Source organism: Typopeltis vanoorti, chromosome 2 (genome assembly GCF_054136105.1).
Source record: "Typopeltis vanoorti isolate ZY-2024b chromosome 2, IOZ_Tvanoo_1.0, whole genome shotgun sequence".
NCBI classification, from domain to species: Eukaryota; Metazoa; Arthropoda; class Arachnida; order Uropygi; family Thelyphonidae; genus Typopeltis; species Typopeltis vanoorti.
In genome coordinates this window covers 71,498,957-71,513,280 of record NC_143550.1, presented here as the reverse complement: position 1 = coordinate 71,513,280, position 14,324 = coordinate 71,498,957, and the positions used below count along the sequence as shown (strand labels likewise).

The 14,324-nt window shown below is 33.9% G+C and overlaps 1 protein-coding gene across 1 annotated transcript in view; it reads left to right on the top strand.

Moving 5' to 3' along the window:
• The window catches only part of kug (FAT atypical cadherin kugelei), a 599,114-nt gene that overhangs the window by 215,957 nt on the left and 368,833 nt on the right, over window positions 1-14,324 (top strand). Inside the window, exon 11 of the mRNA XM_090401756.1 lies at window positions 2,043-2,866. Coding sequence (XP_090257882.1) covers window positions 2,043-2,866 — 824 coding nt within the window. The remainder of the gene's footprint in view (window positions 1-2,042; window positions 2,867-14,324) is intronic.

Sequence of the window (14,324 nt, the reverse complement as noted above, 5' to 3'; positions counted from 1 at the left end):
TAAAAAGACAAAAACTATGAAAATAGGCAGGAGCATAGTAAACTTGCAATATCCTATAGGATGTCTATTCAGAATGCAATTCTGAATGGAGATCCTACATCCTATTCCAATGGCTTTAACAGGCCTTTAAGGTCCACAACCTTCCAAGCATGCTTGGATTTCGTAACCGAAATACAAGGATAGAATGATCACTCCTATGCCTCAAGGTATTCTTGGCTGTATCCCTGTGTGTTCACAGGGCCGGTTTGCCTGCTTGTGGGATGAAAAACACCAGATAAACTGGTGGAAAAAACCCTACTGCCTGTGCCCAAGACCGGCTAACTTGGCTATAGCTGAGGAAGATCCTTCAGCTCCTCACGTCTCCGACAGGAATCGAACTTAGGACACTCCTTCCCCAGGCATATGGTTGCGAAGCGCAAAGCCACTAGGCTAACCGCGCGGACAGAGATCCTATAGAACAAGTAAAATATTTCAGTATTTAGGCATAGTTTTTAGTAAAGATGGCAGTTTAAATCTGGAAATAGACAACAGAATAAGAAAAGCTGATATGGTGGGTAGTGAGGTGGGTAGGGTAATAAAGGAGAAATTAGTCAAAACACCAAACTGGCAGTATACAAGATGTTGTTTAAACAAGTTTTAAGTTATGGATCTGAGAGTTGAGTTAGAAATAAAGCACTTGATCGAAGACTAGAGACCGCAGAATCATATTAAATATGAAGATATTACAAAGGAACTTGACATTGTTAGCATTCAACAATGTGTCAGCAGAGCTAATCTAAGGTGGTTAGGCCACTTAAATAGAATGAGTGAAAAAAGGTTAGCAAAAGAGATGTCTGATGCGAAGATAGCAGGACAGAGACTCAGAGGAAGACCAAGGTCTAGATGGATTGATTCAGTCAGAACTGCCTTAGAAACACGAAATGTTAGATTTAGCAATATTGGAGTGCTCACAAGTAATAGATTGATTTGGAGGAAAATTGTTGATAGGAGATTAATAATAATGTAAATTTAATCATGCAGTGCTGTCATAGTAACCTGAACACCTCTTGTGGGTACATATCAGGCAATTGATGATGCTAAACTAGACCAGTTTTGTTTTTTTTTTTCCCCTCGATTGTTCAGGTTCTTTTGTAGCTCATCCCATGCTTATTAACAATGCACATGTGTTGTTGTTAGCAAAGATTGCTAGGTTTGCTGCTTTTCTTTGAATATTCATGATATCAACTCTTTTCATCTCACAGAAATACTTTTGGTATTGCTGGTGTTTTCAAACACTAATTCTTTAAAGTTTGATAGTGAGATGAGCTCACAACTTCTGAGAGTTCATTAGGAGAAGCAGGATTTTTGCATGCAGAGTGTGAATGATTGGAATGCCTTGCTTGAGAGAGTACATTGTCTGTACAGAATTTGATGTTTAAGGCAAGGTATGATGAACTGTGTGTGTGTGTGTGTGTGTGTGTGTGTGTGTGTGTGTGTGTGTGAGTGAGTGAGACAAAGGGATCCCCTAGACCAGTCTTTGACTCCATGGGTTCTTAGGATAATAATAATAATAATAAATTTTAGTGACTTGAATATACATTGAGTTATATGACAAGGACCTTGGTAAAATCCTACCCAACTTATGAAAAATCCAAAAATCAATATTTCAAGTGTCTGTTATTTGTAGATTTATTAATAGCCAGAATATCGAACCTCCTATCATTGAAAATCAGCCAAAAATCATTCATTTCCATTATTTTCAATTTTATTATTTATTTCAATATTGCACCATTACCTGAAATCAGGAAAGTTCAAGAATAATTTGTTTCAGTGTTTGTGTTCCAGACTTTTAGTTATTTGAATATCAGATACTAACACTGCTTCTTCAGTTATTCTATATAACTATTTCCTGTCCCCCATTTTGGAAATTATGAGTCATGTAACTTAATGTATTACTGAAATGTGTTATGTTGTTCTTCAGCCTGAAACATATATTGACTATACATTACTATTTTTTGAAAAATGTATTAAATTAACTGCTGATTTTTTCTTCAATAATTTAGGTGCCATAAGAACTGTAAGTAACTTAGACCATGAGAAAATGCCAGGGTATTTTTTTACTGTTCAAGTATGGGACTTGGGTCAGCCACATCTTGCAGCAGAAACCCCAGCCCAAGTGAACATCAAGGTGTTAGATGTTAATGACTGTCCACCAAGATTTGAGCATTCTCACTATACTGCTGTGCTTCTACTAGCAACATATAAAGGTGTTTCTGTGGTAACTGTCTTAGCTTCAGATCCAGATTCTGGTGCAAGGATTAAGTATTCTATAATATCTGGAAATTCTGGTAATAAATATGAAATAAATGAACATACTGGTAATATCAGAGTTAATGATCCAGATGGTCTTGGAAGAAAGTATACTCTTGTAGTTTCAGCAAGTGATGGTGAGTTTGAAGCAAGTGCAAAGGTTGTGATCAAAGTTCAAGACACTCAGAACAATGGCCTTTATTTTAGCAAAAAGAAATATTATGGTGAAGTTCCAGAAAATTCAACAGAAATTCATACAGTTGCACTTCTTACAGTCTTAGGTACATCACTATATGAACACGTGGTATTTCAGATTTTAAATTCTGTAGATGTGTTTGAAATTGGTGAAACATCTGGAGTGATTCGAACTACTGGTAAAGCCTTTGATCGGGAGGTTCAGAGTAGTTATACTTTAGTTGTTGAAGCAAGAAGTGAGGTTTTGGAAGAATCAAGAACAGCACATGTTTTAGTAGAAGTTACTATTCTTGATATTAATGATAATATTCCTGTCTTTGTAAACCAACCTTATTATGCTGTGATTTCCTCAGAAGCTCAACCAGGAGATGTAGTTTACAATGTAAGGAAATATTTACTGATCCCTTTGTTATTAGCATTTTCAATTATCAAATCCATTATCTACTAGTTATGTGGCTTTAGTAATTTACATACAAATGTTTATTTTTTTAATATCTTAAAAATATAGCATGTACAATAAAAATAGCAAGTCTTACAAATGCATATTACATTTGTAAGACTTAATTATTCATCTACCGTATTTCTATTAATGAATTCATGCATAATTAGATTTATTTACATTGATCACTTAAATTTGTTAAATTAAAAAAAGGTAATAAATTTGAAATAAATTACCATAGTAATAATATCAGAGTTTGTGAGTAGTTATCTTTATTAGAAACCTTTTTTTTTTTTTTTTCATAGTTATACAGTGATCAGCATTCATTTTAATAAATTATGGACACAATTACCTTGTTGTAGTAATAACTTCAGTTTAATATAAACGAAAATACCAATAGAAACCAAACCAATATAAACTAAAATTGTAAGGTTTTAAAATTTGGAAAACAAAGTTGGGATATAGAATTTACTCTTGGTGGGGATATATATTGTTGAAGATGGAGGAAATAACAGATCTTGGGGTGATGATGGATAAGAATTTAAAATTTGGAGGACATATTGCCAAAATTGTGAGGATAACACAACAGATTTTGACAATGATGCAGAGGACACTTGTAGACGTAAGAAGATTCTGGTTTCATTGTGTAAGGCTCATTTTATTGTGATTAGGCCACATATGGACTACTATGCACAAATTTGGTCACCTGGTTTTCAAAAGGATGAAGAGATGTTGGAGAGGGTCCAGAGGTGATTGACCAAAATAGTTTCTGATCTCTGGAATGTTGAATATGAAGAAAGCTTGAGACAATGCATTTTTCAGAGTTTTGTGAATAGGAGGAAGAGGGGGGGGTGACATGACAGAGATATACAGGTTGGTAAGGGGTTATTATAGAATTAATGTGGAAGAGGTTTTTCGTAAAATGATGAGAGATTAGGGGAGAATAAGAGGTCATCTCTGAAGCTGTATAAGGAGGGTGTGAACAAGGGAGTGAGAAGCAGGTTTTTTGCATGGAGAGTTGTGAATGACTGCAATGCATTACATGAGAGCATGGTGTCTGCAGAGAATTTGAATGTGTTTAAGGCATGGTATGATGACTGTGTTTATGACAAAGGGACCTCCTAGATCAGTCTATGATGCAAAGAGGCCTTGCAGACCATTCTTTGGATACATAGACTCAACTGGTAAAATACTACCATGCTCAATCACAGTAAATTTGGAGGAGAAAGACTATTTTTGGAATCTGCAGCTGTTCTCAGAAACCATCCTAATTTAAATAAATATGGTTGCATTAAACTTCCCAAAATTTGGGAAACACTAATAATTCAAGATCCCAGCATCCTAGGCTGCCAACAGGTGCCCACAGAGGGGACCCCACCTAGTTAGGGCAGTAGTCTTTCATCTACATATCTCATTTAGTTTTGTGTTGCATTTGTATATGTGTTATAAGTCTCGTATTGCAATCCTGACAATGTCTCAGTGACTGAGACAAAATATAATGGAAGAATTAAATAAGATTTTTAATCCTTTTCCTGTTTCACTCCATTAAGCTTCTCACATGAATTTCTCCCAGCACTTAAACCCTACCTTTAAATAAGGTTGACAGCAGTACAGTGATTATAATTTTTTTTAGCGTTCTAGCTATTTTTTCTGAAGGTCTCTAGAATAGAAAGGGTGGTGCTCTTACTATTCCCTATTCCAGGGAATAGGGAATAGTAAGTTGAAAGAAATATGAGAAGGGAAGAAAAGCCAATTTGTTAATCATCGTAACCATTGGACAGGAAGGTTTGCTGAATAAAGAAGAGTTCAGCTGAAAAGGAACAAGGGTTTTGATAATGTCATACTGTTGAGAGGGAAGGGGATTAATGGGAAAGTTTATGTACCTGAGTGGGTGAGTTTTATGTAAACTGAGAAAGAAAGTGCACCATTGGGAAGACAAGTGATTAGAGTATCTAGAAAAGCCAGGCTATTAATATTTTCTTTTACCATGGTAAGCCAGCTGGCCTTGTTGGCCAAGTGGTTAGCATATCCAGTCTCCAGCCAAGAGGCCATGAGTTCATACTCCATGATGAGCATGGTGTTTATGAATGTCATACTAACTTGGTGTGGAAAGGGCATCTGTGACTCAAACACTTCTAGCAGATAGCCTCACTTCCAAAACATTGTAAGGTAAAGAAGGTGAGTGACCATACACCATCCAGTGATGCAAACTATGAAAAACTAAATGTGGTGGACTGGATTCTGGTATGCTGAGGTGAGGAAGGAAGGAGTCTAATGGGTCTGAGCCATGTGGCCAAATGGAGAACACATCATCAATGTATCTTAGCCAGATAGAAGGTTTGAGAATAGTAGTGTCAAGGGCATGTTTTTCAAATGTTCCATAACAAATTGACAAGAAAGCGAGAAAGAAGAAAACCTATGGTTGTACCCTCTCTATCTGTTTATGTATCCTTCCAAGAGAAGTAGCCAGCATGGATAACAAAATTGAAAAGATCAATAAAATCAGGGGGAAGGCATTTTTCATACTATGTGCATTGTAACATCAACTGTTTCTTTATATATTATTATTATTATTATCATTTGACCTCCATGGAGTCCGAGACTCATTGTGGGAGGTACTGACTATTGCATACAATGCTCATCCAACCATGTCTTAAACTGATTCAATGTGTCCACATCCACAACACACTCAGGCAATGCATTCCAATCACCAACCACCCTACATGCAAAGAACCTACTTCTCACTCCTTTGCTCACACCCTCCTTATACAGTTTCCAGCAATGGCCTCTTGTTGTACTTCCCTCTCCCATTCTATAAAAAATCTCTTCCATGTCTACCTGATAACAACCCCTGACCAGCTTACATGTCTCAATCATGTTCCCCCCCCCCTCTTCCTCCTATTCAAGAGGCTTTGCAGTTTACATTCTCTCAATCTGTCCTCGTACTCCTCATTCCAAAGACCACTGACCACCTTTGCGAATCTTCTCTGTACCCTTTCCAACATATCCTCATCACCATGAAACCTGGCGACCAAACCTGTGCACAGTAATCCATATGGGGCCTGATCAAGGCCTTATACAATGGAATCATAACCTCTCTATTTCTGCATGTCAGGATTCTCCACATCATTGCCATTATTTGATATGATGTCTTCACAACTTGTGCAATGTTGGCCCTGAATTTCAGGTCCTTGTCCACCATCATTCCTAGATCTCTCATCTCCTCTACTTCTGTTAAAGTTTTCCCACCAAGTTTATACTTTGCATCTGATCGTTGCTTACCGAATCTCAAAACCTTACACTTGGCAACATTGAACTGATAGTTCTACTTACCTGCCCATTCATGCAATTTATTCAAGTCCTCTTGTAAGGCATTAACATCAGCCTAACTGTGCATTGCTCTCCCCAGTTTTGCATCATCCACAAACAGCTGGATATCACTAGTTAAACTCAACCCAATATCATTAACATACAAATTGAACAACTATGGCCCCAAAACTGACCCCTGCGGCACACCACTGGCGACCTTTCTCTTTCGAGATACTGCACCCCAATGTACAATTTCCTGATACCTATCTGACAGCCAATCAGTGATCCAACACAGAAGTCTGTTATCCAGTCCCATCTGTTTCAATTTATTTAAGAGCTTGTCATGTGGCAGTCTATCAAAAGCCTTTGCAAAATCCAAGTACACCACTGTATATGCATCTTCCTTGTCCAAGGTATTTGTCACCTTGTGTCATCTATGATATATTGTTGTTTGTTGTTATTAATGAATCTAAATATTTAAAACTATCTACAACTTCAAAACTGTATTCACCTATATTATATATTGTAATGTTTTTATTTATTGTCTTTCCATATTGCATATATTCAGTTTTCTGTTTGTTACTTAGAGTATATAAGTAAGTTAGTGAAACATGATTTCCTCTTAACAAACCCATGCTGATAACCACAGAGAATACTGCTGTTATCAACCCATTTCTGTATCCTACTTCTCACCAATATGAAGGTCAAAACAAGTGATCATTTTGGTTTATATTAAATTAAACTTATTACTGTAACATGGTAGTTGGCTCCATAATTTATTATAACAAATTTATCTTTATTGTTTATTATTTTAGTATGTGTTATGTGATTTTATATTATTATTACAATGAGAAATCACAAATCTATGGTGTGCACTTTATAGCATAATTCATGATGTTAATACTTGTGCTATCCAATAACCAGATGTCAAAATCTCATACCTGGCATAGAATAACTCTATATACAGTTATTCTGCACATGTAATATGAGACACTGACTTACAAGAATTAGAAAATAAAAGAATTAGTACAGTATTTGGACTCCTGCTAAAGTTAATCACAATTTTAAGATGTGAGGATTCTGCTTCTTCTAGCTTTACAACTCTTCTGAGTTTTAGCTTGCAAAACAATTTTTAGCCATTCTTTTCTTTTCTTTCTAATATTCTTCCAATTCTTAACTTTTAGAGTTGTAAGATCTTTTTGTACATCATTAATCCATCTTTTTCTTGGTCTGCCTTTCTTCCTTTGTCCTAATGGTTTCCATTCAAATATTTTTTTAACTCCTCTATCCTTCATGCTTACACGGTGATCAGAATACTTCATGAAAATTATGGAAACAACTACTGTGTTAGAGTAAAACTTTAGTTTAATATAAACCAAAAGAAACACTCTAATTTATGTTAATTTATGTGTGGAATTTATTCCACACATAAATTAATGTGTGGAATAAATTAATTCCACACATTAATTTATATGTGGAATATAAATTCCACATATATTAATCTGGAATATATGTGTATATTCCAGATTAAAATCATCATCTGGAATATACACATATATATACAAAGAAACAAGCTACACTACAATCTACATGGCATGCTAAAGTTACTGACCAACCATTACAACTATTGGCCTGACCTCTTTTGAACTCTAAGCAATTTTCCAGCTTTTATTGGTCACTATCCATACCAGTTGGTTGTGATTTATATGTATACTTATATAAGTATTTTTTTTAAAATTTTTATTATTTATTAATTTTTTTCCTTTTTTATAAACATGTTGCTCTCCAGCTTAATTTAATGTTATAACCTAATAGATAATAATAGGACTCTTGCTTTGATTTAGTAAGGGTTTTTTTTTCTTTTTTTTTTTCACACCAGAGGTCAAACCAATAGTTGTAACAGTTGGTCAGTAACTTTAGCATGTCATGTAGATTGTAGTGGAGCTTGTTTCTTTGTATATATGTGTATACTCCAGATGATGACCTTAATGTGAAGGTCAAAACGTCGAATGCTACTTTTGATTTATATTAAACTAAAGTTTTATCTAACACGGTAGTTGTTTCCATAATTTTCATGATGTTAACTCCTCTATCTTTTTCCATTCTTTCTATATGCACCAAAAACACTATTCTTTGTGATTTTATATATCTTCTTACGCTATCTTCACCATTAGTTAGTTGTTCAAATTCATTATTTATTTTAATTCTCCATATCCCATTTTCTTCTTTTATTGGTCCATATATCTTCCTTAATATTTTTCTTTCAAAGATTCTCAATCTATCTATATCTTTTGTGTTAATGGCCACATTTCACATCCATATGTTGTTACAGGTCTTATAATTTTATAAAGTTTTAATTTAGAATTACGATTATGAATCTTATTACTCATTAACTTTTTACAAATACATTAGCACTTATTTACATTACCATTATTACCATGATTTTACTATTAATTTCTTCTGATATATTATTGTTTGTTGTTATTAATGAATCTAAATATTTAAAACTATCTACAACTTCAAAACTGTATTCACCTATGCTCGAACATCTTTGTGATATCTGCAAGAAAGAGATCTTTGATAATGTTCATTACTTCTTCTACTGGTACATTCGTGAACAAGGACACTACATCTAGGCTGGCCATTATGTCTGTTTGTGTAATTTTTATGTTTTTTAGTTTGTTCACAAAGTGTTGAGAATTTTTTAAGTAGGACTATGTTTGTCTAATTTTTCCTTTAAGTAAATTCGCTAGGTGCTTAGCCAATAGGTACGTTGGAGAGGACCTGCCATCCACAATCGGATGAAGTGGCACTTCTTCTTTATGCACTTTAGCGCCCCGTACAGTCTAGGAGTGATGGGATGTGAGGATTTAAGTTTTCGTTTTAGTTCTTCAGGCCAAGTATTCATGTTATGGATCAGGAAGTTTGTCTCATTGTGGTTCTTCATTGTAGGATCTCTGGTGAGGATTTTGTACGTGGAACTGTCAGATAGTAAGTCTTTAACTTCTTAATGTAGTCTTTTGAGTTAAGGATAATGGTGGCATTCCCCTTGTCTGCTTTCATAATTATTATTTCTTTGTTCTTCCTTAAGTCCCCAATAGCTTTCCTATCATATGGAGTGGTATTCAGTTGTGTTTGTTTTGCTGTTGCTAGGATGATAGTGCTTTTGAATCTAATGTCATTGGCTACACCTTGTGGTAGTGGGTAGAGACTTTTTTCAATTCCACACATAAAGTCCATTTTTGGGATGTAATTAGGAGTGATAGAAAAGTTAAAACCTTTTTTTAGAATCTCCGATTCATGTTTCGAAAGGCAGTGATTCGACAGGTTGAAGATCACTTTGTTAACTGGGAGGCCATTGTGTGTCTGGTATTTTTTCTTGTACAGTTCATTAAATTTTCTAATTTGTTTGGCTTTATTGAACTGGAAAGTTTTCTCGTAGCTCTGTTCTAACGTGGTATATATAATTCCAGGTCATATAATCAAGACTGTTGGAAATGTCATCAAAATATTCGCGGCAATTAATATCACTTATATTCAATTCGTACCTGATGTGTTGGATTCTTTCTCTGAGTAGTGCCAATGACACCCTGTGGTAAATTCTTCTGGCTTGTATGGATTTAATACGCCCGTTGATTATAAGAAATTTAGGGATGATAGAGAAATCCCTACACCTTTTTAGGGAAGTTAAGTGGTTCAATAACTTGGCCTTTCTGCATTTTTCCTTTTCTAAGCACCGAACTTTGTGTTTCATTAGACTATTTAAATTGTACATGTTTTGGTCATAAAGTATTACAAAATAAAGATTTATTGTTACAAAGCCCATATATTTATAACGTACTTAAGCTCTTACAAATTGCCTACCGGTTTCGCTAGTAACTGACTAGTTTTCTCAAGGCTTGCATAGTACAAAAAAAAGGTAAATCCAAAAAAGGTTTAAAAATACAAAGAACTGTTAGTACCTGTTAGGTAGCTAGGGTAACACGTTCGCGTGACATAACTACTCGGCATCATGAACACGCGTTACATGCAAATGCGTAATATGATTATTTGTGTACTGTAGCTCTGTTGAACTGAGGGAGTTAATTAGATTTTTCCAGGTATTGTTCAGAATGACCCCTTGATTTCTGTTTAGGTTACTTCCTGTACGTAGTACAACTGCTGCTTCTATTGAACCACTTAACTTTCCTAAAAAGGTGTAGGGATTTCTCTATCATCCCTAAATTTCTTATAATCAACGGGCATATTAAATCCATACAAGCCAGAAGAATTTACCACAGGGCGTCATTGGCACTACTCAGAGAAAGAATCCAACACATAGGTACGAATTGAATATAAGTGATATTAATTGCCGCGAATATTTTGATGACATTTCTAACAGTCTTGATTATACGACCTGGAATTTTATAGACCACATGTTAGAACAGAGCTACGAGAAAACTTTCCAGTTCAATAAAGCCAAACAAATTAGAAAATTTAATGAACTGTACAAGAAAAAATACCAGACACACAATGGCCTCCCAGTTAACAAAGTGATCTTCAACCTGTCGAATCACTGTCTTTCGAAACATGAATCGGAGATTCTAAAAATAGGTTTTAACTTTTCTATCACTCCTAATTACATCCCAAAAATGGACTTTATGTGTGGAATTGAAAAAAGTCTCTACCCACTACCACAAGGTGTAGCCAACGACATTAGATTCAAAAGCACTATCATCCTAGCAACAGCAAAACAAACACAACTGAATACCACTCCATATGATAGGAAAGCTATTGGGGACTTAAGGAAGAACAAAGAAATAATAATTATGAAAGCAGACAAGGGGAATGCCACCATTATCCTTAACTCAAAAGACTACATTAAGAAGTTAAACGACTTACTATCTGACAGTTCCACGTACAAAATCCTCACCAGAGATTCTACAATGAAGAACCACAATGAGACAAACTTCCTGATCCATAACATGAATACTTGGCCTGAAGAACTAAAACGAAAACTTAAATCCTTGCATCCCATCACTCCTAGACTGTACGGGGCGCCTAAAGTGCATAAAGAAGAAGTGCCACTTCGTCCGATTGTGGATGGCAGGTCCTCCCCAACGTACCTATTGGCTAAGCACCTAGCGAATTTACTTAAAGGGAAAATTAGACAAACAGAGTCCTACTTAAAAAATTCTCAACACTTTGTGAACAAACTAAAAAACATAAAAAATTACACAAACAGACATAATGGCCAGCCTAGATGTGGTGTCCTTGTTCATGAATATACCAGTAGAAGTAATGAACATTATTAAAGATCTCTTTCCTGCAGATATCACAAAGATGTTCGAGCATTGCCTACAATCAAATGTATTCACCTATATTATATCTTGTAATGTTTTTATTTATTGTCTTTCCACATTGCATATATTCAGTTTTCTGTTTGTTAATTTTTAATCTAACTTCTTTTGCATTTCTATTAAGTTCTTCAAACTTCTCATCTAAATCTTTTCTCCTGTGACTTATTGTTATATCATCTGCATATGCACACATTTGTATTAATTTGTTATTAATAAATCATCTCATATTTAAATTTCTTATTATTGCTTCAAGTAGCAAATTAAATAAACTTGCTGAAAGTACATCTCCTTGTCTTACTCCAAAATTTATTTCAAAGGGGTCCACTAATTCCAATTGTATTTTAACTAGTACTTTGGATCCTTCTAATGTAATTATTAATTATATGAAGAGCCAAAGGCTTCAAAAAAGCCGAAGGAAACAATATGGGATGCAATATCCCTTAACTTCTAATGTAATTTTAATTAATCTAATTAGTTTTCTTGGTATTCCCAGTGTTTTCAGGCTATGTATCCTTTCTTAGCAAATGCTTGTTGGAAAGCAATATATAAATTATGGAGTTATATATCATATTCTAAGCATTTTCCATATATATTTCATAGCATAAATATATTATTAATTGTGGATCATTTATTTCTGAAACAACACTGGTACTCTCCTATTATTGTTTCTGTATATGGTTCTTTTATATATCATACTTGATGAGATTTTGTATGTCACATTCAATAATGTAATTCCTCTATAGTCCTGACAATTCATCTTATCTCCATTTTTTATATATGGGTTGGATTATTCCGATTTTCCAGTTATTTGGCATTTTTTTTTCCTTTCCGTATATTTAATATCAAATAATAAATTTCTTTCCATAAAATTTCACCTACATTTTATAATCTCCAGTTATCATATCCTGGGTGCTTTAAAACTTTTAATTTGTTTTATTATTTCCACTATTTCTTTCTAGGTTGATTCTTGAATTCTTTCTTCTATATTTCTACAAGTATTTTGATCTTCATAATTGTTATTTTCTTCTGCTGTCATCATAAATAATTCCTTAAAATATTCCTTCCATCTTTCTTTAACTAATTCTTTCTCAGTTAATACTTTTCCTTCTTTATCCTTATATCCTATCATTTGTGTATCAAAATTATGTATTAACTGTTTTAATTCTTTATAGAATTTTTTAATTTTCTTTTCTCATTACACTGCACTATTTGTTCCACTTTCTTCTTCTTTTTACAAATAAAATTTGTGAAATGGAAAATATTCCCCGACTGAAAACGCTGAAGAGATTGTGATAGATCAATTTTACAAGGACTTACAAGAAACATGTGAAAAAATAAAAAAAAAATGATACCATGATAATATTAGGGGATCTTAATGCAAAAATAGGGAATAAGAAATTATTTAATGAAGTAATTGGAAAGTACATTTTACATGAAGAAACCAGTGAAAATGAAAATAGATTTATACAATTAGCAATATCAAATAAACTTAGAATAATGAGTACATGCTTTCAACATAAGAAGATATATTTGGGGACCTGGATTATTCTAACAACCAAAGGATGTAATCAAATAGATCATGTCCTGATTTTGAAAAGTTGGGCAAATTCAGTTAATGATGTACGAGCATATAGAGGAGCAAATTGTGAATGTTGATCATATTAGTTAAAATTAAATTTATATATAGAATATCAAATGTAGACCAAAAGAAAACTCAAAAGATAAAGAAATGGAACACTGAAGCATTCCAATAGAGAAATAACTGATAAATATCCAAAGAAAATAAAAGATAATGTTAAACATTAGACATAGGAAAGAATATAGAAGAAAAATGGGATTTAATCCAACAAAATGATAAATGCAACTGAAGAAAAATTGGATTGTGTAGGAAAAATAGAAATGAATGGTTTGATGAAGAATGTAAGGAAATAACTGAATTGAAAAACAAAGCAAGGAAAAAGTATTTACAAAGGAACACAAGAAATAATAGAGAAGGATATGAAAAGAAAAGAAAGGTGTGAGGATTACATTCGGAGAGATGCCATCAGGACCAGAAGACTTTATAGTGTTCAGATTATTTTAATAATTTTCTGATGTCTTTTTGCTAAAAAAAAAAAACTACAAGAGGCATATGGTGCTTGGATTTTAATATGGCAGGAGGCAGTTCGTATTGGTCATTTATGCAATGCATTTATCCTCATGATGTCAAACTCATGAGGATAAAATACTGTAATAAATTGTTCACTGAATGCCTCAACTATATCCTCTCAGCAGTTACCAATACACAATTTTAATCCACTCTCATCATATAATCATTCTTTCTTCTACTTGCCATATATATCAAAAGAATTCTCAAGGATTTTTCTCATCCTGATTGGTTAATTTGTGCTTATTCTGCACTTTTGCTATCCTTATCCTTACCCTCCATAAAGCTTTCTTATTTCAGATTATACACTTAATAACTTCATTCATCCATTTTACTCCTATGCTATTCAGCCTTTTCAATACACTCAGACATTGCTCTTGATCAGTGTCTAAGCAGCATTTATCTCCTTTCTTCTGAATTCTTCCTTTCATGCTACAGTTCCATTTGTCTCCTAAATTGTTATAATTACACTCTTTTAGTTCCAGTTATATCCTTTCCTCACAGAAGTCCTCATATGACTAACTGCAATTCAGGTGAACACCTCATCTTGTTTTGAAAACTTTAACATGGATCACCTCTAATCTCATATTCACTCACCATTTGGTGA